Raw genomic sequence first — 26,957 nt, 5'->3', positions numbered from 1 at the left:
GATCCTTGCCATTCCATGGCTTTACCTAACAAGCTCAGTTGTTCTTGATAGTTCTGTGACCTCATTGTCATCTTTAGCAAAGTCCATAGACTGCAGGTGGGATGACGATATGGGATTTGTGGATATCAGGGACAGAGGCCTCTTTCAGATAATCCCACCGTACAAGCTCTGTAAAGAATCTTTTCCTGCCCCTCGGTCCAACTCACCGCCAGTTGGTTCTCAGCTCAGCTCCTTTGCGAAACCCGGTGTCTAAGACATGCCAATCTCACCAAATCCGCCCTGGGTTTCTCGACACGTTACACTTTCACTTTTTTTCTGTCTTACTTTGGGTGGGACAACATTTAAGAGAGCAAAGTTCATCACAGTTCACTGTTAAATCCAAAGCTTAAAAGTTCACTTCACATTGATCCAGTGTCTCAGAATGGCAGCTGTAGTGCAGTTTGGCCAGCTGTAGACCTGACTGGTGATTAGAATGCAATGTTTGAGCACTTTCCATTGCAAAACGTGCCGAAATAGCTCAGCTGGGAGAGCGTTAGACTGAAGATCTAAAGGACCCTAGTTCGATCCTGGGTTTCGGCAAAGCTATTTTGGTCACCATCTAGGGCTTGGTAGTTTTGTTGGTAGGACTTCATTATACGGCCTACAACTACGTGGATCATTGCCATCAAATGAGAAAACAAACACAGATGGTGCAGCTTGCAAACATCCATCAAGTGGAGGTGGAATTTGAAGAAGGTCCTCCTTCAGAAGCTCCCAGGCCTCACCCATTATACCATTGACTTACCTAGGGCTTGGTAGGTTGGGTGATCACACGTCATAATACAGCCTAGCGATGTTTCCCCTAGAATCAAATCCTTCCCTTGGCTCTTGTCTGAAATGACCATTTAATAATATCTAACTGCAAATCCTCACCAGTACCTACAGTAAAATAAGAGGATAAGAGATCACGTTTTTACAGAAAAGAAAGACAATATGTGTCCCAGAGGACAAACACGTGACTCTTGTTACCTGGGTAGCTCAGATGGAAGAGCATCAGACTTTTAATCTGAGGGTCCAGGGTTCAAGTCCCTGTCCAGGTGTCTCCTTTGGATCCTTGCCCTTCCATGGCTTTACCTAACAAGCTCAGTTGTTCTTGATAGTTCTGTGACCTCATTGTCATCTTTAGCAAAGTCCATAGACTGCAGGTGGGATGACGATATGGGATTTGTGGATATCAGGGACAGAGGCCTCTTTCAGATAATCCCACCGTACAAGCTCTGTAAAGAATCTTTTCCTGCCCCTCGGTCCAACTCACCGCCAGTTGGTTCTCAGCTCAGCTCCTTTGCGAAACCCGGTGTCTAAGACATGCCAATCTCACCAAATCCGCCCTGGGTTTCTCGACACGTTACACTTTCACTTTTTTTCTGTCTTACTTTAAGAGAGCAACTTTGCTCTTTAAGAGAGCAAAGTTCATCACAGTTCACTGTTAAATCCAAAGCTTAAAAGTTCACTTCACATTGATCCAGTGTCTCAGAATGGCAGCTGTAGTGCAGTTTGGCCAGCTGTAGACCTGACTGGTGATTAGAATGCAATTTTTGAGCACTTTCCATTGCAAAACGTGCCGAAATAGCTCAGCTGGGAGAGCGTTAGACTGAAGATCTAAAGGACCCTAGTTCGATCCTGGGTTTCGGCAAAGCTATTTTGGTCACCATCTAGGGCTTGGTAGTTTTGTTGGTAGGACTTCATTATACGGCCTACAACTACGTGGATCATTGCCATCAAATGAGAAAACAAACACAGATGGTGCAGCTTGCAAACATCCATCAAGTGGAGGTGGAATTTGAAGAAGGTCCTCCTTCAGAAGCTCCCAGGCCTCACCCATTATACCATTGACTTACCTAGGGCTTGGTAGGTTGGGTGATCACACGTCATAATACAGCCTAGCGATGTTTCCCCTAGAATCAAATCCTTCCCTTGGCTCTTGTCTGAAATGACCATTTAATAATATCTAACTGCAAATCCTCACCAGTACCTACAGTAAAATAAGAGGATAAGAGATCACGTTTTTACAGAAAAGAAAGACAATATGTGTCCCAGAGGACAAACACGTGACTCTTGTTACCTGGGTAGCTCAGATGGAAGAGCATCAGACTTTTAATCTGAGGGTCCAGGGTTCAAGTCCCTGTCCAGGTGTCTCCTTTGGATCCTTGCCCTTCCATGGCTTTACCTAACAAGCTCAGTTGTTCTTGATAGTTCTGTGACCTCATTGTCATCTTTAGCAAAGTCCATAGACTGCAGGTGGGATGACGATATGGGATTTGTGGATATCAGGGACAGAGGCCTCTTTCAGATAATCCCACCGTACAAGCTCTGTAAAGAATCTTTTCCTGCCCCTCGGTCCAACTCACCGCCAGTTGGTTCTCAGCTCAGCTCCTTTGCGAAACCCGGTGTCTAAGACATGCCAATCTCACCAAATCCGCCCTGGGTTTCTCGACACGTTACACTTTCACTTTTTTTCTGTCTTACTTTAAGAGAGCAACTTTGCTCTTTAAGAGAGCAAAGTTCATCACAGTTCACTGTTAAATCCAAAGCTTAAAAGTTCACTTCACATTGATCCAGTGTCTCAGAATGGCAGCTGTAGTGCAGTTTGGCCAGCTGTAGACCTGACTGGTGATTAGAATGCAATTTTTGAGCACTTTCCATTGCAAAACGTGCCGAAATAGCTCAGCTGGGAGAGCGTTAGACTGAAGATCTAAAGGACCCTAGTTCGATCCTGGGTTTCGGCAAAGCTATTTTGGTCACCATCTAGGGCTTGGTAGTTTTGTTGGTAGGACTTCATTATACGACCTACAACTACGTGGATCATTGCCATCAAATGAGAAAACAAACACAGATGGTGCAGCTTGCAAACATCCATCAAGTGGAGGTGGAATTTGAAGAAGGTCCTCCTTCAGAAGCTCCCAGGCCTCACCCATTATACCATTGACTTACCTAGGGCTTGGTAGGTTGGGTGATCACACGTCATAATACAGCCTAGCGATGTTTCCCCTAGAATCAAATCCTTCCCTTGGCTCTTGTCTGAAATGACCATTTAATAATATCTAACTGCAAATCCTCACCAGTACCTACAGTAAAATAAGAGGATAAGAGATCACGTTTTTACAGAAAAGAAAGACAATATGTGTCCCAGAGGACAAACACGTGACTCTTGTTACCTGGGTAGCTCAGATGGAAGAGCATCAGACTTTTAATCTGAGGGTCCAGGGTTCAAGTCCCTGTCCAGGTGTCTCCTTTGGATCCTTGCCCTTCCATGGCTTTACCTAACAAGCTCAGTTGTTCTTGATAGTTCTGTGACCTCATTGTCATCTTTAGCAAAGTCCATAGACTGCAGGTGGGATGACGATATGGGATTTGTGGATATCAGGGACAGAGGCCTCTTTCAGATAATCCCACCGTACAAGCTCTGTAAAGAATCTTTTCCTGCCCCTCGGTCCAACTCACCGCCAGTTGGTTCTCAGCTCAGCTCCTTTGCGAAACCCGGTGTCTAAGACATGCCAATCTCACCAAATCCGCCCTGGGTTTCTCGACACGTTACACTTTCACTTTTTTTCTGTCTTACTTTGGGTGGGACAACATTTAAGAGAGCAAAGTTCATCACAGTTCACTGTTAAATCCAAAGCTTAAAAGTTCACTTCACATTGATCCAGTGTCTCAGAATGGCAGCTGTAGTGCAGTTTGGCCAGCTGTAGACCTGACTGGTGATTAGAATGCAATTTTTGAGCACTTTCCATTGCAAAACGTGCCGAAATAGCTCAGCTGGGAGAGCGTTAGACTGAAGATCTAAAGGACCCTAGTTCGATCCTGGGTTTCGGCAAAGCTATTTTGGTCACCATCTAGGGCTTGGTAGTTTTGTTGGTAGGACTTCATTATACGGCCTACAACTACGTGGATCATTGCCATCAAATGAGAAAACAAACACAGATGGTGCAGCTTGCAAACATCCATCAAGTGGAGGTGGAATTTGAAGAAGGTCCTCCTTCAGAAGCTCCCAGGCCTCACCCATTATACCATTGACTTACCTAGGGCTTGGTAGGTTGGGTGATCACACGTCATAATACAGCCTAGCGATGTTTCCCCTAGAATCAAATCCTTCCCTTGGCTCTTGTCTGAAATGACCATTTAATAATATCTAACTGCAAATCCTCACCAGTACCTACAGTAAAATAAGAGGATAAGAGATCACGTTTTTACAGAAAAGAAAGACAATATGTGTCCCAGAGGACAAACACGTGACTCTTGTTACCTGGGTAGCTCAGATGGAAGAGCATCAGACTTTTAATCTGAGGGTCCAGGGTTCAAGTCCCTGTCCAGGTGTCTCCGTTGGATCCTTGCCCTTCCATGGCTTTACCTAACAAGCTCAGTTGTTCTTGATAGTTCTGTGACCTCATTGTCATCTTTAGCAAAGTCCATAGACTGCAGGTGGGATGACGATATGGGATTTGTGGATATCAGGGACAGAGGCCTCTTTCAGATAATCCCACCGTACAAGCTCTGTAAAGAATCTTTTCCTGCCCCTCGGTCCAACTCACCGCCAGTTGGTTCTCAGCTCAGCTCCTTTGCGAAACCCGGTGTCTAAGACATGCCAATCTCACCAAATCCGCCCTGGGTTTCTCGACACGTTACACTTTCACTTTTTTTCTGTCTTACTTTAAGAGAGCAACTTTGCTCTTTAAGAGAGCAAAGTTCATCACAGTTCACTGTTAAATCCAAAGCTTAAAAGTTCACTTCACATTGATCCAGTATCTCAGAATGGCAGCTGTAGTGCAGTTTGGCCAGCTGTAGACCTGACTGGTGATTAGAATGCAATTTTTGAGCACTTTCCATTGCAAAACGTGCCGAAATAGCTCAGCTGGGAGAGCGTTAGACTGAAGATCTAAAGGACCCTAGTTCGATCCTGGGTTTCGGCAAAGCTATTTTGGTCACCATCTAGGGCTTGGTAGTTTTGTTGGTAGGACTTCATTATACGGCCTACAACTACGTGGATCATTGCCATCAAATGAGAAAACAAACACAGATGGTGCAGCTTGCAAACATCCATCAAGTGGAGGTGGAATTTGAAGAAGGTCCTCCTTCAGAAGCTCCCAGGCCTCACCCATTATACCATTGACTTACCTAGGGCTTGGTAGGTTGGGTGATCACACGTCATAATACAGCCTAGCGATGTTTCCCCTAGAATCAAATCCTTCCCTTGGCTCTTGTCTGAAATGACCATTTAATAATATCTAACTGCAAATCCTCACCAGTACCTACAGTAAAATAAGAGGATAAGAGATCACGTTTTTACAGAAAAGAAAGACAATATGTGTCCCAGAGGACAAACACGTGACTCTTGTTACCTGGGTAGCTCAGATGGAAGAGCATCAGACTTTTAATCTGAGGGTCCAGGGTTCAAGTCCCTGTCCAGGTGTCTCCTTTGGATCCTTGCCCTTCCATGGCTTTACCTAACAAGCTCAGTTGTTCTTGATAGTTCTGTGACCTCATTGTCATCTTTAGCAAAGTCCATAGACTGCAGGTGGGATGACGATATGGGATTTGTGGATATCAGGGACAGAGGCCTCTTTCAGATAATCCCACCGTACAAGCTCTGTAAAGAATCTTTTCCTGCCCCTCGGTCCAACTCACCGCCAGTTGGTTCTCAGCTCAGCTCCTTTGCGAAACCCGGTGTCTAAGACATGCCAATCTCACCAAATCCGCCCTGGGTTTCTCGACACGTTACACTTTCACTTTTTTTCTGTCTTACTTTGGGTGGGACAACATTTAAGAGAGCAAAGTTCATCACAGTTCACTGTTAAATCCAAAGCTTAAAAGTTCACTTCACATTGATCCAGTGTCTCAGAATGGCAGCTGTAGTGCAGTTTGGCCAGCTGTAGACCTGACTGGTGATTAGAATGCAATTTTTGAGCACTTTCCATTGCAAAACGTGCCGAAATAGCTCAGCTGGGAGAGCGTTAGACTGAAGATCTAAAGGACCCTAGTTCGATCCTGGGTTTCGGCAAAGCTATTTTGGTCACCATCTAGGGCTTGGTAGTTTTGTTGGTAGGACTTCATTATACGGCCTACAACTACGTGGATCATTGCCATCAAATGAGAAAACAAACACAGATGGTGCAGCTTGCAAACATCCATCAAGTGGAGGTGGAATTTGAAGAAGGTCCTCCTTCAGAAGCTCCCAGGCCTCACCCATTATACCATTGACTTACCTAGGGCTTGGTAGGTTGGGTGATCACACGTCATAATACAGCCTAGCGATGTTTCCCCTAGAATCAAATCCTTCCCTTGGCTCTTGTCTGAAATGACCATTTAATAATATCTAACTGCAAATCCTCACCAGTACCTACAGTAAAATAAGAGGATAAGAGATCACGTTTTTACAGAAAAGAAAGACAATATGTGTCCCAGAGGACAAACACGTGACTCTTGTTACCTGGGTAGCTCAGATGGAAGAGCATCAGACTTTTAATCTGAGGGTCCAGGGTTCAAGTCCCTGTCCAGGTGTCTCCTTTGGATCCTTGCCCTTCCATGGCTTTACCTAACAAGCTCAGTTGTTCTTGATAGTTCTGTGACCTCATTGTCATCTTTAGCAAAGTCCATAGACTGCAGGTGGGATGACGATATGGGATTTGTGGATATCAGGGACAGAGGCCTCTTTCAGATAATCCCACCGTACAAGCTCTGTAAAGAATCTTTTCCTGCCCCTCGGTCCAACTCACCGCCAGTTGGTTCTCAGCTCAGCTCCTTTGCGAAACCCGGTGTCTAAGACATGCCAATCTCACCAAATCCGCCCTGGGTTTCTCGACACGTTACACTTTCACTTTTTTTCTGTCTTACTTTAAGAGAGCAACTTTGCTCTTTAAGAGAGCAAAGTTCATCACAGTTCACTGTTAAATCCAAAGCTTAAAAGTTCACTTCACATTGATCCAGTGTCTCAGAATGGCAGCTGTAGTGCAGTTTGGCCAGCTGTAGACCTGACTGGTGATTAGAATGCAATTTTTGAGCACTTTCCATTGCAAAACGTGCCGAAATAGCTCAGCTGGGAGAGCGTTAGACTGAAGATCTAAAGGACCCTAGTTCGATCCTGGGTTTCGGCAAAGCTATTTTGGTCACCATCTAGGGCTTGGTAGTTTTGTTGGTAGGACTTCATTATACGGCCTACAACTACGTGGATCATTGCCATCAAATGAGAAAACAAACACAGATGGTGCAGCTTGCAAACGTCCATCAAGTGGAGGTGGAATTTGAAGAAGGTCCTCCTTCAGAAGCTCCCAGGCCTCACCCATTATACCATTGACTTACCTAGGGCTTGGTAGGTTGGGTGATCACACGTCATAATACAGCCTAGCGATGTTTCCCCTAGAATCAAATCCTTCCCTTGGCTCTTGTCTGAAATGACCATTTAATAATATCTAACTGCAAATCCTCACCAGTACCTACAGTAAAATGAGAGGATAAGAGATCACGTTTTTACAGAAAAGAAAGACAATATGTGTCCCAGAGGACAAACACATGACTCTTGTTACCTGGGTAGCTCAGATGGAAGAGCATCAGACTTTTAATCTGAGGGTCCAGGGTTCAAGTCCCTGTCCAGGTGTCTCCTTTGGATCCTTGCCATTCCATGGCTTTACCTAACAAGCTCAGTTGTTCTTGATAGTTCTGTGACCTCATTGTCATCTTTAGCAAAGTCCATAGACTGCAGGTGGGATGACGATATGGGATTTGTGGATATCAGGGACAGAGGCCTCTTTCAGATAATCCCACCGTACAAGCTCTGTAAAGAATCTTTTCCTGCCCCTCGGTCCAACTCACCGCCAGTTGGTTCTCAGCTCAGCTCCTTTGCGAAACCCGGTGTCTAAGACATGCCAATCTCACCAAATCCGCCCTGGGTTTCTCGACACGTTACACTTTCACTTTTTTTCTGTCTTACTTTGGGTGGGACAACATTTAAGAGAGCAAAGTTCATCACAGTTCACTGTTAAATCCAAAGCTTAAAAGTTCACTTCATATTGATCCAGTGTCTCAGAATGGCAGCTGTAGTGCAGTTTGGCCAGCTGTAGACCTGACTGGTGATTAGAATGCAATTTTTGAGCACTTTCCATTGCAAAACGTGCTGAAATAGCTCAGCTGGGAGAGCGTTAGACTGAAGATCTAAAGGACCCTAGTTCGATCCTGGGTTTCGGCAAAGCTATTTTGGTCACCATCTAGGGCTTGGTAGTTTTGTTGGTAGGACTTCATTATACGGCCTACAACTACGTGGATCATTGCCATCAAATGAGAAAACAAACACAGATGGTGCAGCTTGCAAACATCCATCAAGTGGAGGTGGAATTTGAAGAAGGTCCTCCTTCAGAAGCTCCCAGGCCTCACCCATTATACCATTGACTTACCTAGGGCTTGGTAGGTTGGGTGATCACACGTCATAATACAGCCTAGCGATGTTTCCCCTAGAATCAAATCCTTCCCTTGGCTCTTGTCTGAAATGACCATTTAATAATATCTAACTGCAAATCCTCACCAGTACCTACAGTAAAATAAGAGGATAAGAGATCACGTTTTTACAGAAAAGAAAGACAATATGTGTCCCAGAGGACAAACACGTGACTCTTGTTACCTGGGTAGCTCAGATGGAAGAGCATCAGACTTTTAATCTGAGGGTCCAGGGTTCAAGTCCCTGTCCAGGTGTCTCCTTTGGATCCTTGCCCTTCCATGGCTTTACCTAACAAGCTCAGTTGTTCTTGATAGTTCTGTGACCTCATTGTCATCTTTAGCAAAGTCCATAGACTGCAGGTGGGATGACGATATGGGATTTGTGGATATCAGGGACAGAGGCCTCTTTCAGATAATCCCACCGTACAAGCTCTGTAAAGAATCTTTTCCTGCCCCTCGGTCCAACTCACCGCCAGTTGGTTCTCAGCTCAGCTCCTTTGCGAAACCCGGTGTCTAAGACATGCCAATCTCACCAAATCCGCCCTGGGTTTCTCGACACGTTACACTTTCACTTTTTTTCTGTCTTACTTTAAGAGAGCAACTTTGCTCTTTAAGAGAGCAAAGTTCATCACAGTTCACTGTTAAATCCAAAGCTTAAAAGTTCACTTCACATTGATCCAGTATCTCAGAATGGCAGCTGTAGTGCAGTTTGGCCAGCTGTAGACCTGACTGGTGATTAGAATGCAATTTTTGAGCACTTTCCATTGCAAAACGTGCCGAAATAGCTCAGCTGGGAGAGCGTTAGACTGAAGATCTAAAGGACCCTAGTTCGATCCTGGGTTTCGGCAAAGCTATTTTGGTCACCATCTAGGGCTTGGTAGTTTTGTTGGTAGGACTTCATTATACGGCCTACAACTACGTGGATCATTGCCATCAAATGAGAAAACAAACACAGATGGTGCAGCTTGCAAACATCCATCAAGTGGAGGTGGAATTTGAAGAAGGTCCTCCTTCAGAAGCTCCCAGGCCTCACCCATTATACCATTGACTTACCTAGGGCTTGGTAGGTTGGGTGATCACACGTCATAATACAGCCTAGCGATGTTTCCCCTAGAATCAAATCCTTCCCTTGGCTCTTGTCTGAAATGACCATTTAATAATATCTAACTGCAAATCCTCACCAGTACCTACAGTAAAATAAGAGGATAAGAGATCACGTTTTTACAGAAAAGAAAGACAATATGTGTCCCAGAGGACAAACACGTGACTCTTGTTACCTGGGTAGCTCAGATGGAAGAGCATCAGACTTTTAATCTGAGGGTCCAGGGTTCAAGTCCCTGTCCAGGTGTCTCCTTTGGATCCTTGCCCTTCCATGGCTTTACCTAACAAGCTCAGTTGTTCTTGATAGTTCTGTGACCTCATTGTCATCTTTAGCAAAGTCCATAGACTGCAGGTGGGATGACGATATGGGATTTGTGGATATCAGGGACAGAGGCCTCTTTCAGATAATCCCACCGTACAAGCTCTGTAAAGAATCTTTTCCTGCCCCTCGGTCCAACTCACCGCCAGTTGGTTCTCAGCTCAGCTCCTTTGCGAAACCCGGTGTCTAAGACATGCCAATCTCACCAAATCCGCCCTGGGTTTCTCGACACGTTACACTTTCACTTTTTTTCTGTCTTACTTTGGGTGGGACAACATTTAAGAGAGCAAAGTTCATCACAGTTCACTGTTAAATCCAAAGCTTAAAAGTTCACTTCACATTGATCCAGTGTCTCAGAATGGCAGCTGTAGTGCAGTTTGGCCAGCTGTAGACCTGACTGGTGATTAAAATGCAATTTTTGAGCACTTTCCATTGCAAAACGTGCCGAAATAGCTCAGCTGGGAGAGCGTTAGACTGAAGATCTAAAGGACCCTAGTTCGATCCTGGGTTTCGGCAAAGCTATTTTGGTCACCATCTAGGGCTTGGTAGTTTTGTTGGTAGGACTTCATTATACGGCCTACAACTACGTGGATCATTGCCATCAAATGAGAAAACAAACACAGATGGTGCAGCTTGCAAACATCCATCAAGTGGAGGTGGAATTTGAAGAAGGTCCTCCTTCAGAAGCTCCCAGGCCTCACCCATTATACCATTGACTTACCTAGGGCTTGGTAGGTTGGGTGATCACACGTCATAATACAGCCTAGCGATGTTTCCCCTAGAATCAAATCCTTCCCTTGGCTCTTGTCTGAAATGACCATTTAATAATATCTAACTGCAAATCCTCACCAGTACCTACAGTAAAATAAGAGGATAAGAGATCACGTATTTACAGAAAAGAAAGACAATATGTGTCCCAGAGGACAAACACGTGACTCTTGTTACCTGGGTAGCTCAGATGGAAGAGCATCAGACTTTTAATCTGATGGTCCAGGGTTCAAGTCCCTGTCCAGGTGTCTCCTTTGGATCCTTGCCCTTCCATGGCTTTACCTAACAAGCTCAGTTGTTCTTGATAGTTCTGTGACCTCATTGTCATCTTTAGCAAAGTCCATAGACTGCAGGTGGGATGACGATATGGGATTTGTGGATATCAGGGACAGAGGCCTCTTTCAGATAATCCCACCGTACAAGCTCTGTAAAGAATCTTTTCCTGCCCCTCGGTCCAACTCACCGCCAGTTGGTTCTCAGCTCAGCTCCTTTGCGAAACCCGGTGTCTAAGACATGCCAATCTCACCAAATCCGCCCTGGGTTTCTCGACACGTTACACTTTCACTTTTTTTCTGTCTTACTTTGGGTGGGACAACATTTAAGAGAGCAAAGTTCATCACAGTTCACTGTTAAATCCAAAGCTTAAAAGTTCACTTCACATTGATCCAGTGTCTCAGAATGGCAGCTGTAGTGCAGTTTGGCCAGCTGTAGACCTGACTGGTGATTAGAATGCAATTTTTGAGCACTTTCCATTGCAAAACGTGCCGAAATAGCTCAGCTGGGAGAGCGTTAGACTGAAGATCTAAAGGACCCTAGTTCGATCCTGGGTTTCGGCAAAGCTATTTTGGTCACCATCTAGGGCTTGGTAGGTTTGTTGGTAGGACTTCATTATACGGCCTACAACTACGTGGATCATTGCCATCAAATGAGAAAACAAACACAGATGGTGCAGCTTGCAAACGTCCATCAAGTGGAGGTGGAATTTGAAGAAGGTCCTCCTTCAGAAGCTCCCAGGCCTCACCCATTATACCATTGACTTACCTAGGGCTTGGTAGGTTGGGTGATCACACGTCATAATACAGCCTAGCGATGTTTCCCCTAGAATCAAATCCTTCCCTTGGCTCTTGTCTGAAATGACCATTTAATAATATCTAACTGCAAATCCTCACCAGTACCTACAGTAAAATGAGAGGATAAGAGATCACGTATTTACAGAAAAGAAAGACAATATGTGTCCCAGAGGACAAACACGTGACTCTTGTTGCCTGGGTAGCTCAGATGGAAGAGCATCAGCCTTTTAATCTGAGGGTCCAGGGTTCAAGTCCCTGTCCAGGTGTCTCCTTTGGATCCTTGCCCTTCCATGGCTTTACCTAACAAGCTCAGTTGTTCTTGATAGTTCTGTGACCTCATTGTCATCTTTAGCAAAGTCCATAGACTGCAGGTGGGATGACGATATGGGATTTGTGGATATCAGGGACAGAGGCCTCTTTCAGATAATCCCACCGTACAAGCTCTGTAAAGAATCTTTTCCTGCCCCTCGGTCCAACTCACCGCCAGTTGGTTCTCAGCTCAGCTCCTTTGCGAAACCCGGTGTCTAAGACATGCCAATCTCACCAAATCCGCCCTGGGTTTCTCGACACGTTACACTTTCACTTTTTTTCTGTCTTACTTTGGGTGGGACAACATTTAAGAGAGCAAAGTTCATCACAGTTCACTGTTAAATCCAAAGCTTAAAAGTTCACTTCACATTGATCCAGTGTCTCAGAATGGCAGCTGTAGTGCAGTTTGGCCAGCTGTAGACCTGACTGGTGATTAGAATGCAATTTTTGAGCACTTTCCATTGCAAAACGTGCCGAAATAGCTCAGCTGGGAGAGCGTTAGACTGAAGATCTAAAGGACCCTAGTTCGATCCTGGGTTTCGGCAAAGCTATTTTGGTCACCATCTAGGGCTTGGTAGTTTTGTTGGTAGGACTTCATTATACGGCCTACAACTACGTGGATCATTGCCATCAAATGAGAAAACAAACACAGATGGTGCAGCTTGCAAACGTCCATCAAGTGGAGGTGGAATTTGAAGAAGGTCCTCCTTCAGAAGCTCCCAGGCCTCACCCATTATACCATTGACTTACCTAGGGCTTGGTAGGTTGGGTGATCACACGTCATAATACAGCCTAGCGATGTTTCCCCTAGAATCAAATCCTTCCCTTGGCTCTTGTCTGAAATGACCATTTAATAATATCTAACTGCAAATCCTCACCAGTACCTACAGTAAAATGAGAGGATAAGAGATCACGTTTTTACAGAAAAGAAAGACAATATGTGTCCCAGAGGACAAACACGTGACTCTTGTTGCCTGGGTAGCTCAGATGGAAGAGCATCAGACTTTTAATCTTAGCATCAGACTTTTAATCTGATATCTTTACAATATCATTTACATTGTGTTCCTTACATTTTCCCCAATTGTATGTTATATTAATCCTATATTTCCGTTTTAATATTTCTAATGTTTGCCTTGTTTTCTTCACTGTCTGGTCTGCCTTTGTCTTGTCTGATTGCTCTGGCTTGGGTCATTAAAGTTCATCACTTTTGCAGTTGAATTTTTGCAGGTGAATTTTTGCAGGTGAATTTTTTGCAGGTGAATTTTTTGCAGGTGAATTTTTTTCAGGTGAATTTTTGCAGGTGAATTTTTGGCAGGTGAATTTTTGGCAGGTGAATTTTTTGCAGGTGAATTTTTGCAGGTGAATTTTTTGCAGGTGAATTTTTGCAGGTGAATATTTTTGCAGGGAAATTTGGAGGATAAAAATTCAGTGTCATAAATTCAATGTCTAAAAATACTTGAATTCTGATGATACTATATTTCTTCCATACTCTAGGAGTTTAGCGTTAAGAGGTCAAGAGTTAATGTTTCCATTGTAACACCCCCAGATTTGAAATAGAAACACTCATTTTTAACACTCGATTTTAGCTACTATCATTTTACACCTCAGAGTTACATTAAAAGAATGTGACTCTGCTTAGAGTAAAATTAACTCTACTTTTGCAAGAAGACTACTAACACCAAAATATTTAACACTTTTGAATTTGCTGTGTATATACTGGTGGAATAATTGCCCAAAGGTGGGCAGCCAGGGAGGAGCAACAAGTCTCTACCCAGAGGAGGAGAGCTGCTGCTGGAGAAAATACTGTGACTCACCCAGACCGTAACAGTTTGGGTCATCTTCCAGACATCTTCCAGGCTGCATGCATACTTTTAACCCTGTGTAGATTAGAGAAAAAAAAACAAATCAAACATATGCACCCAGTTCTAGTTGTCTTAAAATCAATAAAGATGTATTCCGTGCAATCATTTCACCCTGGAGAAAGAACAAAATTACCAAGACATTTATGCCCATGATGAGTGTATGTAAACTTCTGAACACAACTGTAAAGGGATCATTTCTGTTGCTAGGCTATTGTTTCCTTCCTGTGGCCTTTGATTACCCCAAAACACATATCATTATGCGTTTTGATCACTTTGTAATGTAAATTTGTAATGCTGTTATCCTTCAAAAGTAAACTCAGTAAACTCTCTCATAAACTTAACTCGTGTTGGCCAATGTTGTGTTGTTGCAGAATTGTTTTTGCATTAGTTTTGTATGATATGAATCCATTAATAAAGCATTTTAGGGAATTAGCACCTGCTCTCTTAAACCACATACTACAACTCAGTGACTGACACAAAAACTCAGTTCTTTCACTGTTGTCTTCAGACTGCATTCAGTTTTTACAGTTTAAGGAAGCACTTAAAGATTGATTTGTTCTAAATGTTTCATATAAATCTGCTATACTTGCATACACACACATATATACTCTCTTTAACAGTTTGAATGAATAAAGTTTCGCTACTCCTATTTTTTCAGTTGTTGGTGGTTAGTATTTGTTGATGACGTGTGGATAGGGATGACTTTTTGTTCTCATAAGCCACATGCTGATCACGGGCTTGGGCCTGCTCCTTGCATGTCTACTGTAGCTTGCAAATAGAAATGAAATAAATAAAAGGTGAATAAGACTGATTTGAGTAGTTAACTCTTTAATGATTATTGACTAAGGTGTGCGAAGTGTGCGTTGCTTTTAATTGCTTTTAATAATGGTAGGCATGCGGAAGCAATAAGCCACGACCTCTTTAATGTTGCCTTCACGTGCTCACCGCAAACTCATGCTTTCATCAAATAAAGTAGTTACCAGATAGTATGATCCGATTTTGTAATTTAATTCTTTAAAATAATTTAGTACTGTAAAAGTTTATGTATTTACTGTAAGTTTGCAGGGAAAATTCTTTTATTTATTTTTTTATTTAAATGCTAAATGTAGTCAACTAAAGGTTAGTCACCAGGCTAAATGGGTTATTATAATTTATTGTCACGTATCGATATCGATATGAAAAGAAATTTCTATGATTTCTGGTTTTATTAAAGTGCGCATTTTCCTTGTGAAATGTAAATACGCGTGATAGTTCCTAATTCCGGCAACCTTGAAAGCGGCACAAAAACCGCTGGTACGGCTGGGACTGTTTCGGCTTGACGGTGAGCTACCAAGCAAAAATCGGCAGCGGTGTCGTTTGAGGAAATTTCGTTTTGCAATGTAAGTCTATCCTATACCGCACACTTTTATTTGTCAGTCAGATGTTTACGATTTCGCTTCCGTTTTTTTTCTGGTAATACTTCAAGACGCGGGCGCAAAAACAACGCCCAGAACTTTTGCTACTAGCCTGCAACAAGTGCTAGTGCCCGTCTTCGAGATGTGAGCTAGCTTAGCCACAGCAGCAACGCTGCATTAAAGTTATCTAACGTTGCTCACTCCTCATCATATCAACTTATCTTTGCTAGTTATGTAGATAGTCAAGAAAGAGTGTACACAATCGGTTTGTATACAGGCCACAGCTGTTACTGTTACACGAATCTTACTGTTAGACAACGATATGTGCTAGCGTTTTAGTCTATGCTTAGAAACTACCGTTTCCTGTGTCGTTGGCCTATCTAAAAACTACTGCTGTATACTTTTATTTAACAAGCTTAAAATGTTTGTGTATGTCGCTTTGTGATTTCTAATTATTGTAGCTCTAATTTGGATATGACTAAAATAATATCAAGACACAATCAAAGGCAACGCAAAGTTGTAAACAGGAAATATAATATTTATGGCCGAAGTGTTTCTGTTTTAATAGGTCGTAATCATGTTGATGACTGGGTAATTAAAATAAGTTTTAAACTATATCTAAGCTGAATACTTGCCACTCCAGTAATAACTTACACCCCGTTGTCGGTAATGCCGTTATCTAACGTTATTTCCATCATCAGCATCTACCGTTTTTTTTCTTTGTTGACACAGTTAGGAACTGTACTCTGATATGTTTCTCGGTCAATATGTGTATTAGTAGGCGCTTTGAAGCTTAGGGGTAATGAAAGAACAAGGGAAAAGACGTGTTTCGTGAGTGTTTACTTTCTGGGAAGGTGTATTGCCTTACAGCATCAAGAGAGGAAGCTTTTTTTTTCCCCTTTTAAACTAATAAAAAAAAAAAAATATATATATATATATATATATATATATATATATATATATATATATATATATATATATATATATATATACATACATACACACACACACACACACACACACACACACACACACACACACACACACACAGTGCACATAGAGGCACTGTACTCAGCGTTTTCGTAATGAATCACAGACAGATTTCTAAAACTATTTTTGTCCATATTAAACAAAAATCCTTGACAGAGAATTTGCATGTCTTTCTGAAATTGAGTGATGATTTGATTAAACCATAAAAGTCATTCTTTCATGATGTTATAGTCATTTCTGTTCATTGTAGTGATGGTAGTCGATCAGTAGTATAGATACAACAGTGATGATAATGTAAAATTAGGTCCCGGAATGTATGGATAGTAGATTTACAATAGATTTGAAATAAAATAAATCTATTAATGCAAGAGGGTTAACAAGAATATTCAGTTAACCACGATCACAGTTTCTGCACTCAGTCGTTTATTTGAAGTGGTCCAAATGTAACTGGACAATTTACTCCAAAGTTGTTTTAAATTTGTCTCCATCACTTAATTAGCAGTAAGGTTGGTAGTTGAATGCTTGCAACTGTAGCCTTTGCATTTGGAAACTGTGGCTGTGAATCCATAACATATGGTCAAATGGAAACTTAATTCAAATGAAGCAATAAAGCAAAAATAAAATTTATCTGCAATTTTTGTTCAGTGAGTTAAATTGAGGCTGAAAGGCGGGACTTAAATTGCATCTTGATGCCTTTCTTTTTATTTTAATGCAGTGGTGAGCCAGCTCTTCCTTGGTGCCTTAGAACTGAGAACTTGTAACTAGGGCTGCCACAAACTATTATTTTGATAGTCGACTAGTCACCAATTATTTTTGCCATTAGTCAACTAATCAGATCATGCGTCCATTGGATGTACAACGTACAGCTTATTGCACCAGCATGCATGTGCTCTTATATAACTATCATTAGCTTATAGCTTTAAATGTTTAAGGTATGTGCTAACTAAAAATAAAGACATGATGATAGTTTATTAAATTTTAATGAAATTTACAGGTTGTTTCAGTGGAGTTTAATAAACTCAGCCGCTATCTAAAATACCTAATTTCCTGGAGGAACCCACCCTAGGGATTAATAAAGTTTTATCTAATATAATATAATATAACAGGACACCGGAGTATATTCTTGAGCATCTCACACTTCTGATAACTGGTTGTCTGCTTGACGTTTATTCAGCAGTGTAAAAACTATAACTTTAATCTCAGCCAAACCGATTTACTCGGGAACAAATAAAATACTGAAAAAAGCCAAACAATAGCATTTTTAAGTTATCTAAGTGACTTATATACAGTGTTGGGGAGTAACGGCATACATGTACCGCCGTTACGTATTTAAAATACAAAATATGAGTAACTGTATTCCGTTACAGTTACCGTTTAAAAAGGTGGTATTCAGAATACAGTTACTTTGTTGAAATAAATGGATTACACAGTGGTACTTTCCTGTTTCATATTGTGGTGGGTCAGGACTGTTTGGGTTTTGTTTGACAGCTGTTCTGTTGTTCCAGGTGGCAGCGTTACGGTTGCCATGGTTACAGGGTGACGCTCTCTCTCTGTGTGTTTCCTGGGTGAGAGAGCACCTTTTTGTTGTTGTTGTTGTGCTAAGCTAATAGGCAGAATGCTACAGGTACATGCTCTAAAGAATGTAGCCTCATAGGCAGTGTAGTCCGTGCTGCTGGGAGAATGGACTGCCATACTTGTTATATGTCTGTGAGTGCGAGGAGGGAGAAAAAGGGGAGTGGAAAAGTACCAGGTGTCATCGAGCAAAAACGGGAGCTGGAAGCATGTAAATATAATAGTAATAATAATAATAACCACTGCAGCCAAGAAGAGAGCGTGACGAGCCCAGTTGTAAGTAAGCTATTAAGACTCGACTGTACGCCGTGTTTTCCTCCGAAACAATAAGTTCCGTTGGAGCAGCCTTTCAACGCCTCTCTCTGTCTCTCGCAAGCAAAGTTGACCCAGACAACAAAGTAAAGCTGTTTTTCGGCTATGAGCCCAACACGGAACTCACCGTATTAGTCAGAGGTCCCTTTACTACGGGTTCGGAGCCGCGGACCTTCAGTAACAGTAATAAATCACAGCAATAGTACATTCACGTAGTTGTAAAAAGCATGATAATATATTAAGTAATCCAAAGTATTCAGAATACGTTACTGTCATTGAGTAACATAACGGAATACGTTACAGAATACATTTTGGGGCATGTATTCTGTAATGGAATACATTTTAAAAGTAACCTTCCCAACACTGCTTATATACTAAAAAGTATTTAGTCAGCCACCGATTGTGCAAGTTCCCCCACCTAAAATGATGACAGAGGTCAGTAATTTGCACCAGAGGTACACTTCAACTGTGAGAGACAGAATGTGAAAAAAAATCCATGAATCCACATGGTAGGATTTGTAAAGAATTTATTCGTAAATCAGGGTGGAAAATAAGTATTTGGTCAATAACAAAAATACAACTCAATACTTTGTAACATAACCTTTGTTGGCAATAACAGAGGTCAAACGTTTACTATAGGTCTTTACCAGGTTTGCACACACAGTAGCTGGTATTTTGGCCCAGTAGGTATGGTGTTCTTGGGATGCAACTCAGTATTCTTCTTCCTCCAAACACGACGAGTTGAGTTTATACCAAAAAGTTCTACTTTGGTTTCATCTGACCACATGACATTCTCCCAATCCTCTGCTGTATCATCCATGTGCTCTCTGGCAAACTTCAGACGGGCCTGGACATGCACTGGCTTCAGCAGCAGAACACGTCTGGCACTGCGGGATTTGATTCCCTGCCGTTGTAGTGTGTTACTGATGGTGACCTTTGTTACTTTGGTCCCAGCTCTCTGCAGGTCATTCACCAGGTCCCCCCGTGTGGTTCTGGGATCTTTGCTCACCGTTCTCATGATCATTTTGACCCCACGGGATGAGATCTTGCGTGGAGCCCCAGATCGAGGGAGATTATCAGTGGTCTTGTATGTCTTCCATTTTCTGATGATTGCTCCCACAGTTGATTTTTTTCACACAAAGCTGCTTGCCTATTGTAGATTCACTCTTCCCAGTCTGGTGCAGGTCTACAATACTTTTCCTGGTGTCCTTCGAAAGCTCTTTGGTCTTGGCCATGGCGGAGTTTGGAGTCTGACTGTTTGAGGCTGTGGACAGGTGTCTTTTATACAGATGATGAGTTCAAACAGGTGCCATTCATACAGGTAACGAGTGGGGGACAGAAAAGCTTCTTACAGAAGACGTTACAGGTCTGTGAGAGCCAGAGATTTTCCTTGTTTGAGGTGACCAAATACTTATTTTCCACCCTAATTTATGAATAAATTCTTTACAAATCCTACCATGTGAATTCATGGATTTTTCTTTTTTCTTTTTCACATTCTGTCTCTCACAGTTGAAGTGTACCTCTGGTGCAAATTACTGACCTCTGTCATCATTTTAAGTGGGGGAACTTGCACAATCGGTGGCTGACTAAATACTTTTTTGCCCCACTGTATCATGTTTAACCTGAGTAGCGAAAGACTGCAGTGGGTTTGAAAATGGAGTCCGGTATTCTCACCGGAACTAGTGAGCCTTGCCCCCGGCTAGCTATCGACAGTGTTGGGGAGTAACGGAATACATGTACCGCCGTTACGTATTTAAAATACAAAATATGAGTAACTGTATTCCGTTACAGTTACCGTTTAAAAAGGTGGTATTCAGAATACAGTTACTTTGTTGAAATAAATGGATTACACTGCGGTACTTTCCTGTTTCATATTGTCGCGGGTCAGGACTGTTTGGGTTTTGTTTGACAGCTACGTTCTTTTGTTCCAGGTGGCAGCGTTACGGTTGCCATGGTTACAGGGTGACGCTCTCTCTCTCTCTCTGCGACTGTGTGTTTCCTGGGTGAGAGAGAGCACCTTTCGTTGTTGTTGTTGCCGTGCTAAGCTAACAGGCAGAATGCTACAAGCATAGCTCTAAAGAATGTAGCATCATGGGCAGTGTAGTCCGTGTTGCAGGGAGAATGAACTGCCATACACGTTATGTCTGTGAGCGCGAGGAGGGAGAAAAAGGGGAGTGGAAAGGTACGAGTTGTCATCGAGCAAAAACGGGGGCTGGAAGCATGTAAATATAATAATAACCACTGCAGCCAAGAAGAGAGCGTGACGAGCCCAGTTGTAAGTAAGCTATTAAGACTCGACTGTACACCAAAAATGGCACCACACCATGTAAAAATATAATATAAGCTCTGGCGGACTTGGTTTTATGGTAGGTCTTAAAGGGTTAAAGGCAGCTGGCATCCTTGTACATGCAGTGCTGCCATCTTCTGTTTCAGTCCGTTATTACACTCTTAAATCCTAATACTTATTCCTGCATCTTTTGGGATCTTACAAAGCTTCAAACGACGCGTCGACTATTAAATTAGTCGTCAACAATTTTAATAGTCGACTAATCGTGGCAGCCCCACTTGTAGCCTCATTTATCTTAAATTGGTTTCACTGAAATGGAAAGGAAAATCATAATGCACAAAAGATCCTAGGCTGCATCTGGTTAATTTTTTAGGTACACCTTCAAAAGCCACTGTCATCACTTGTTCCCAATTTGGGACCAGCGAAGTGGTGACATGTGAGTGTCAGCTTTTTGGCCCTGCACCTATATTTATTTCTGTGGTTGTAGATTAGGCACATGCACAGCATTAGTAGAAAAGAGGTGTGTGTGTAGACATGGTATCAGACCTACATAGTTCAACTAAAGAGTCTTCACGTGAACTCTGGTGCAATGGCAAAGGTTGCTATCTTTGCACAAGTAATGCCTAAACACAAATGTGAAACTACATAAACCTACACATAGACACACCAATGCACATTGCTAAACTAATTAATGAATAAAAATCGATTATTGTTATTTACAGCTTTTCCAAAAAAGTCAAAGATAGAAACTCATAGACTTGAATACATAAAAATAATGAGTTTGGTTAAAAGTATTGACCAAATTCTTTTTCTTTTTTTTAACCTAACACATATTTGGTAATCCACTCTTTATCCACTTGCTCTTCACGAATACAAAGACCAAACAAAACAAAAGAGAAAAAGCGTTTACTGCATTTGTTTATTAAACCTACCTTCATTGTATCCTAGTTAGACATCAATTTGTTTTTAATCGAGCCACACATTCCCCAAGGGATCCAGCATTTTTATTATTTTTTTTCCAGTTGCATAAATTAGATGCTCTTTTTAAAAATAAATAAATAAATAAATCTTAAAAAAAATTGCAATCCCAGGTCTTGCCATGGCCCTCATTGAGAAAAATGTGTTTTCATTTAAAGGAAAGTGGGCTGTATGTATATGGCAACCATCAATTTAAAATTATTATGAAATAGTCATATGCACAATGGTACAAACACAATTGGTTCCGGTGAATATTACATGAATCTGAGGCTAATTTTATGTGTGTACTCGTGGTAAGTTCCAGCCTTTTTACATATTAGAGAATGAAGCCCACCACTGATGCTGTAGTGTAGTTTTGATACTAGCAGCAGCTGCAGGAAATGTATATCTGCAGTTTGTTTGTAATAGTTTGCTTGTTTTTTGTGTTTATTTGTATCAAATTCATGCAATCAAAATTCAAAATAGTTTATCTTTTTAAATATACGTGAATTAGACGTGGCTGTAAAGTTGTTATCTTGGGGGCATAGAGGAGAGGCACTTAATCCACCCATTTCACATAGACTTCCTTTTGGAATAACTTGCATCATTGATTGTTTTTCTTCAGGAAACTGGGTACCTTTGGCTTCCAGACAGATGCTGTTTCTGTTGAGTTAACTGTGGCTTGTTCCTGTGTTTTGTTTTGGGGATTGTTTGTTTTTTAAATATAAACACATGTAGTTTTAGCAAGCTCTTGCCATCAACTATATTTTAGCAAACATGGGTATGCCTGCTTATTAGGGCCAGACAGATGTTTCTCCCATCTATTCTTTACTTTCATTTTTAAAGACTGCTACAATGCATTGGCAAATCAGTAATATCAGGCAGCAGACTGCTTATATCTGCCTAAACTGTTTTACATTTAAACTAATATTGTAATTTGGCCTGAGTCAGAATTTATGTAATTAATGGCCACACTTGACTTAGACTGAATCATAATAATCTTTGTATAGCCCTGGTGTAAATAACAACCCAACTTTCAAGTTAGTTTCAATGTTACGAAAAGTCATTGCAAAGCAATGCTCTTTCAGGTCAGGGGGTGGCAGTAAATAACCACTGTTAAAAAGCCATTGGGACAATGAATGCATATCATATTTAGGAATCTAAATAAATAATTATTTAAATTAAATCAATGGGAACCAGAAGGAAAAAACTTTTTGCTTTGTCTCCGGTTTATATTTTTGTTATTGTTTTTAACAGTTTCTTAGAGTTAAAAAAAAAAATGCATCAGATAATAATAAATGTGATGCTTGCTATTTTAGCAGGATTGTGTGGGACATCATCTTATTTGAATAGCTTTTCATGCTATCTGATGTCAGCTTTTTAACTGTTAAGAATATACTTAAACCATTATTTTGGGCACGCATTTACTTAAGCCACATCACTGTCAAGTCTATTGTTGTATGAAAAATAATCTCCTGCCACTTATTGTCTATCCTCAGTTGATACAATGGAGCATGAGTTGAGGAACATCAGTGAGGTGTTTTTAATTAATTTAATTAATTTTTTTTTGTGCGTGCATGGCTGGCTGTTGTGTACAGTCAGAGACACTGAATTGTTCTGTTTTAGCTCACTATGAACTGTTACTCCTGTTGACCTTTAGCTATCCCACAGATTGGGTGCTATATCAAGCAATTTCCTCTGAGAGGACTGTTTTTCTTTTTTCTTGTACCTAAAACTGACTGGTTTCCTTTAAGGTTTTAGTGGGAGATTGTGATGTTATGTAACAGATGTTTCTAAGACATTTCACAGGGGGCTAAGATTTACACTGTTTTTTTTGGGGGTTTTTTTGTAAATTTCTTCAGGTCAGCAGTTGGTCCAGAAGGTTCTGCCGCAGCGGCCGGCAATAAGCGCTTGCAGCAGACGCAGGCCCAGGTGGATGAGGTATGAAATATGTGAAAACTGGCTTCTATTAAATTTCAGAATTTAATTTGAGGCCAACAGTTCTATTCTCTTATGGCTTATTGATAAGGATCCCCAAAATATGTTCAAATCTTAATTCATGAGTGCTTTAGTGTTACAAATGCACCAGATCGTTTCCTCTCAAGCTAAGAAATTTGAAACCACCTCTCCAAAGATGCCTGCCCTTAATGCTACTTCATCTCCAACTTCAGGTTCATTTCTCAGTTATATGGTTATATGGTTAATTAAATGCTTATGTACCAGTCCAGCTGTACACAAATAAAGGAGAAGATGCAAGTAGAGAAAGATTCAATCAACAATTTGTATTTATTTATTTTTAAATAATTGCATAGTAGCACAGCCGTAATCCAGGAGTAAATAGTTAAATAATGAAAAGATAGTTGGTGGAGTCACAGTGTCAAATAATAAAAAATCTTTTCAAGCATTAAAAATCCTTAAATAACCTCATCTTGTTCACTTTGCATCATTTTTCTCACCTAGCCTATGGCCTTGAACTCCACCCCTGTCTGTCTTCACTTGCTTTGTGTCACTCCCTCTTTTCCTTGATGTTGGTCTCACACAGAACCTTGCATAACTCTTGGCAGCAGTGTTACAATTCACCATAATGTGGAATAATTTGCTCTCTAATACTCCAAAAGACTGCCAAAGGACATTCAGTGAAAGGCAGTCCTCATCCAGTTTTGAGAAATAGCATTCAGAACCATGTCAGTGAGGCCATAAAGAAAATAGGCTGCCAAGTCTCACTCTTAATTCCCTTTACATCTTGCTCTCTCTCGCTCTCTCGGTTGTAGCCCTTCTTGGGATAAGCCACTCCCTCATAGATCTTTAACCTCAGCACGTCACAGAAAGTGTCCAATTGGCTGCCAAACGCTTACATAATCACTGTCTCCATGGTTATGTAAGGCATGCACGGGCCTACACCCTCCCCTCCAACCTGCAGCTCTGTCTGAGAGGAGGGGCAGTAGTTGGGTTTGTGGATCAGTGGAACATATGGGTTACGTGTAATCTGTGTTTATGCACATGCATGTGTGTCTGACTAAAAGTGGAGTCTGTAGGAGTTATTTTACCCTGTTGATTTATTTATTTGGCATTTTTCTTCTTTCTCTTATGATTCTTTCCTATGCCCTCCAGAGAAAAACAAATTAGGGCAGATTTATTTACAGTGAGGGCTCAAGATTGCCTAACACCCATGTACATCAAGAAACAGATTGCAAAAAATGAATATTATGTTTGTTTTGAGTAGGTGGTGGACATTATGCGTGTTAATGTGGACAAAGTGCTGGAGCGTGATCAGAAGCTGTCTGAACTGGATGACCGAGCCGATGCACTCCAGGCTGGAGCCTCCCAGTTTGAGACCAGTGCAGCTAAGCTGAAAAGGAAGTACTGGTGGAAGAACTGCAAGGTGCTTAAACAAAGTTTGGTTCAAAAGTCACACACTTTCCACCACTTTAAATAACAATTACTCCAACTGATATGATGCACTCTATTTTTAAAGTCTTCAAAGACTGAGGTTTATTAAATTAATTGTTTTTATTTAACTACACAACTTACAGTATATATTTGCATGACTTATGGTGAAGACTTCCTGTTTTTATTCAACAAAATGAGGAGGTATTACAGATATAGTTCTTGTGTAATAACGTAGAAATTATCTTTAATTGTTTCAGATGTGGGCGATCCTGATAGCTGTCATTGTGTTCATCATCGTCATCATTATTAGTGAGTATTAAGGATGTGCTCATCAACAGTGTTGTTACAGTTTGTGTTACTTCAAACATAAAACAAAGCATTAAGAACTCTCTACAGTGTTGTAGTTTCGGAAACTGTGTTAGGTGTACTGCTACATTGGTGCTCTTTTAAGAGGCAAACACACATCAACTGTTCAAGATCATGTGATGTGTCATTTGATGACTTATCTGATAAGAGTTATAAAGTTTACGGACTTTGCCCCCAAACATTCAAAAAGCTTTATTTACTTAAAGTTTTACATCTACTATCCATACTATTCCCCCATCATTATTCATGCTAGTTCATGTTATGGATGCAGTAAGCCAAGAAGAAGTACACCCAATTACATAATGCAGCCTCTGTCTTTTGCCTTTATGGAATTCCCCCCCACAGTTCCTTTAGTGTCATATCTCTCTTTTATAATGTCTTATATAAAACATTTGGTTTAAACAAACTTGTTAATTCATTCACAGTCTGGAATTACTCTAAGTAAGCAACAGGAGGAGGAGGGGTAGAAGATACGATAAAGAAGAGAAGTGGAGCTATGTGACTCGTGTCTCAGAGTAGCTCCACATTTTCCACCTCTACAGGGGTCTTCATTCTTTGTTCTGGATTGCCCTGTGTGTGCGTGTGTGATTGCTTATGTGCCTTAGTCACAGTTTTAACCTATAACATTACAAAATTCCAGACATTACTAGGATATATACATACCAAAGAAAACAAACATATGTACAGAAATGTGTTTATAACTTGACTAAAGCCCAGTTATAAATATGAGTCTAAACAGACTTTGGCAGAACACACACACACACACATACTCAAACCTTAAGACTAGAATTGAAGAACATTGTAAACTCTCCTCAACTTGTATTTTTATATTTTATTAACAATTGTTTGATTCCGTGTGCCAGGCTAAGAGAAGTGCCTTTAAGGATTAGCTGTTCAGTGGTATAGTTTAGATTGTAACAGTAATCCTGCGTATGGTGGAAGAGATGCCCCTTCCCAGATTTAAAATATTTCTGCTCTTGATAGTGTAACACCAGTATTTTTTTTTTCCTCTCTCATGCTTTTTCTTACTTAATTGGTCAGCTTTACAAATATTAGTGAAATCTAATTACTCATTTTATTTCTGCACATGGTTAAGTGCTGATCAGGTCCAATGTTTAAGGAGTTAATGTTAGATCTGAATGAAGAGGAAAGTCATTCTGACAACACAAAGCTTACTGGTAATGGGTAACGTACTGTTGAACCACCTCACTGTGTCCATTCCTGTTCATGTCATTTTCAGGCAGTAATTGGGATGCAGTAAAAGTTTGCATGAGCTTGTGTTTAGATTGAGTGCTGGTCATGTTTACTATAAGTAGCATGCTCATTGCCTGACAGATTTGCCATAAAATGTAAAAGGAAAAAAAAAATACACAGAAGTGCCATCATGAGGTATCAAGAGATTAATTATCTCAATTAGTTGCTCTTAAGTGTGGCAGAAAAATGGCCTTTATGTAATAATAATGATCAACAATTAAGAGGAAAGAAAATCTGCAGTTTAGCTTTAGACTTTGATAGGTGTCTCCAATGGAGAACAGCCAAAAATGCAGCCATACCTTCTGAACACATGTACCAGCCAGCCAGAGAACAAGTAGTGCCTTGTGAGCTCCCTGTCCAGCAGATACTGTGCAGCTAGCCTGTGCTATCAGTTGAATTTAACCTTTAATAAAGACCTTTGGATCAACGCCAGTGTGAAGAAACATTCTTGTTGATGCACAATGCTTCTAACACAAAACAATTAAAAATTCTAACATGCCATATTTGTCATACAGTTATTTGCATTCTGTTAAATGTAGAGTTGAT

General features: G+C 41.1%; 1 protein-coding gene and 21 non-coding genes across 22 annotated transcripts; all 22 read left to right on the top strand.

The window, feature by feature from the left end:
* The first annotated feature begins 506 nt into the window (after positions 1-506).
* Positions 507-579, top strand: trnaf-gaa (transfer RNA phenylalanine (anticodon GAA)). Its single transcript has one exon. It is a non-coding gene; the product is annotated as a tRNA-Phe (tRNA).
* Positions 580-1,006: 427 nt separating this feature from the next.
* Positions 1,007-1,079, top strand: trnak-uuu (transfer RNA lysine (anticodon UUU)). The gene has a single exon. It is a non-coding gene; the product is annotated as a tRNA-Lys (tRNA).
* Positions 1,080-1,599: 520 nt separating this feature from the next.
* On the top strand, positions 1,600-1,672 carry trnaf-gaa (transfer RNA phenylalanine (anticodon GAA)). The gene has a single exon. It is a non-coding gene; the product is annotated as a tRNA-Phe (tRNA).
* Positions 1,673-2,099: 427 nt separating this feature from the next.
* Positions 2,100-2,172, top strand: trnak-uuu (transfer RNA lysine (anticodon UUU)). The gene has a single exon. It is a non-coding gene; the product is annotated as a tRNA-Lys (tRNA).
* Positions 2,173-2,692: 520 nt separating this feature from the next.
* Positions 2,693-2,765, top strand: trnaf-gaa (transfer RNA phenylalanine (anticodon GAA)). The gene has a single exon. It is a non-coding gene; the product is annotated as a tRNA-Phe (tRNA).
* Positions 2,766-3,192: 427 nt separating this feature from the next.
* Positions 3,193-3,265, top strand: trnak-uuu (transfer RNA lysine (anticodon UUU)). Its single transcript has one exon. It is a non-coding gene; the product is annotated as a tRNA-Lys (tRNA).
* A 515-nt stretch (positions 3,266-3,780) lies between these two features.
* Positions 3,781-3,853, top strand: trnaf-gaa (transfer RNA phenylalanine (anticodon GAA)). Its single transcript has one exon. It is a non-coding gene; the product is annotated as a tRNA-Phe (tRNA).
* Positions 3,854-4,280: 427 nt separating this feature from the next.
* On the top strand, positions 4,281-4,353 carry trnak-uuu (transfer RNA lysine (anticodon UUU)). The gene has a single exon. It is a non-coding gene; the product is annotated as a tRNA-Lys (tRNA).
* A 520-nt stretch (positions 4,354-4,873) lies between these two features.
* Positions 4,874-4,946, top strand: trnaf-gaa (transfer RNA phenylalanine (anticodon GAA)). The gene has a single exon. It is a non-coding gene; the product is annotated as a tRNA-Phe (tRNA).
* Positions 4,947-5,373: 427 nt separating this feature from the next.
* trnak-uuu (transfer RNA lysine (anticodon UUU)) lies at positions 5,374-5,446 on the top strand. Its single transcript has one exon. It is a non-coding gene; the product is annotated as a tRNA-Lys (tRNA).
* Positions 5,447-5,961: 515 nt separating this feature from the next.
* Positions 5,962-6,034, top strand: trnaf-gaa (transfer RNA phenylalanine (anticodon GAA)). Its single transcript has one exon. It is a non-coding gene; the product is annotated as a tRNA-Phe (tRNA).
* A 427-nt stretch (positions 6,035-6,461) lies between these two features.
* trnak-uuu (transfer RNA lysine (anticodon UUU)) lies at positions 6,462-6,534 on the top strand. Its single transcript has one exon. It is a non-coding gene; the product is annotated as a tRNA-Lys (tRNA).
* A 520-nt stretch (positions 6,535-7,054) lies between these two features.
* Positions 7,055-7,127, top strand: trnaf-gaa (transfer RNA phenylalanine (anticodon GAA)). Its single transcript has one exon. It is a non-coding gene; the product is annotated as a tRNA-Phe (tRNA).
* Positions 7,128-7,554: 427 nt separating this feature from the next.
* trnak-uuu (transfer RNA lysine (anticodon UUU)) lies at positions 7,555-7,627 on the top strand. Its single transcript has one exon. It is a non-coding gene; the product is annotated as a tRNA-Lys (tRNA).
* A 1,015-nt stretch (positions 7,628-8,642) lies between these two features.
* Positions 8,643-8,715, top strand: trnak-uuu (transfer RNA lysine (anticodon UUU)). Its single transcript has one exon. It is a non-coding gene; the product is annotated as a tRNA-Lys (tRNA).
* A 520-nt stretch (positions 8,716-9,235) lies between these two features.
* On the top strand, positions 9,236-9,308 carry trnaf-gaa (transfer RNA phenylalanine (anticodon GAA)). Its single transcript has one exon. It is a non-coding gene; the product is annotated as a tRNA-Phe (tRNA).
* A 427-nt stretch (positions 9,309-9,735) lies between these two features.
* On the top strand, positions 9,736-9,808 carry trnak-uuu (transfer RNA lysine (anticodon UUU)). Its single transcript has one exon. It is a non-coding gene; the product is annotated as a tRNA-Lys (tRNA).
* A 515-nt stretch (positions 9,809-10,323) lies between these two features.
* Positions 10,324-10,396, top strand: trnaf-gaa (transfer RNA phenylalanine (anticodon GAA)). The gene has a single exon. It is a non-coding gene; the product is annotated as a tRNA-Phe (tRNA).
* A 427-nt stretch (positions 10,397-10,823) lies between these two features.
* On the top strand, positions 10,824-10,896 carry trnak-uuu (transfer RNA lysine (anticodon UUU)). The gene has a single exon. It is a non-coding gene; the product is annotated as a tRNA-Lys (tRNA).
* Positions 10,897-11,411: 515 nt separating this feature from the next.
* trnaf-gaa (transfer RNA phenylalanine (anticodon GAA)) lies at positions 11,412-11,484 on the top strand. Its single transcript has one exon. It is a non-coding gene; the product is annotated as a tRNA-Phe (tRNA).
* Positions 11,485-12,499: 1,015 nt separating this feature from the next.
* On the top strand, positions 12,500-12,572 carry trnaf-gaa (transfer RNA phenylalanine (anticodon GAA)). Its single transcript has one exon. It is a non-coding gene; the product is annotated as a tRNA-Phe (tRNA).
* Positions 12,573-15,145: 2,573 nt separating this feature from the next.
* Positions 15,146-26,838, top strand: vamp3 (vesicle-associated membrane protein 3 (cellubrevin)). Its single transcript, XM_026168348.2, has 5 exons — positions 15,146-15,268; positions 23,264-23,342; positions 24,625-24,783; positions 25,049-25,100; positions 25,583-26,838. Coding segments are annotated over exons 1-5 (312 nt in total). The 5' UTR covers positions 15,146-15,266; the 3' UTR covers positions 25,603-26,838.
* The last annotated feature ends 119 nt before the right edge of the window (positions 26,839-26,957 follow it).

The sequence above is a fragment of the Astatotilapia calliptera genome, chromosome 5 (genome assembly GCF_964374335.1).
Source record: "Astatotilapia calliptera chromosome 5, fAstCal68.1, whole genome shotgun sequence".
Lineage (NCBI taxonomy): Eukaryota > Metazoa > Chordata > Actinopteri > Cichliformes > Cichlidae > Astatotilapia > Astatotilapia calliptera.
Note: the sequence above shows the minus strand (reverse complement) of the source record. Positions and strands in the feature narration are given on the sequence as shown.

Bases quoted from the DNA above. Each gene is read 5' to 3' on its own strand.
- vamp3 (XM_026168348.2), top strand. The intron at 24,784-25,048 runs GTGCTTAAACAA...TAATTGTTTCAG, and splicing joins ACTGGTGGAAGAACTGCAAG to ATGTGGGCGATCCTGATAGC. The intron at 25,101-25,582 runs GTGAGTATTAAG...ATTCATTCACAG, and splicing joins CATCATCGTCATCATTATTA to TCTGGAATTACTCTAAGTAA.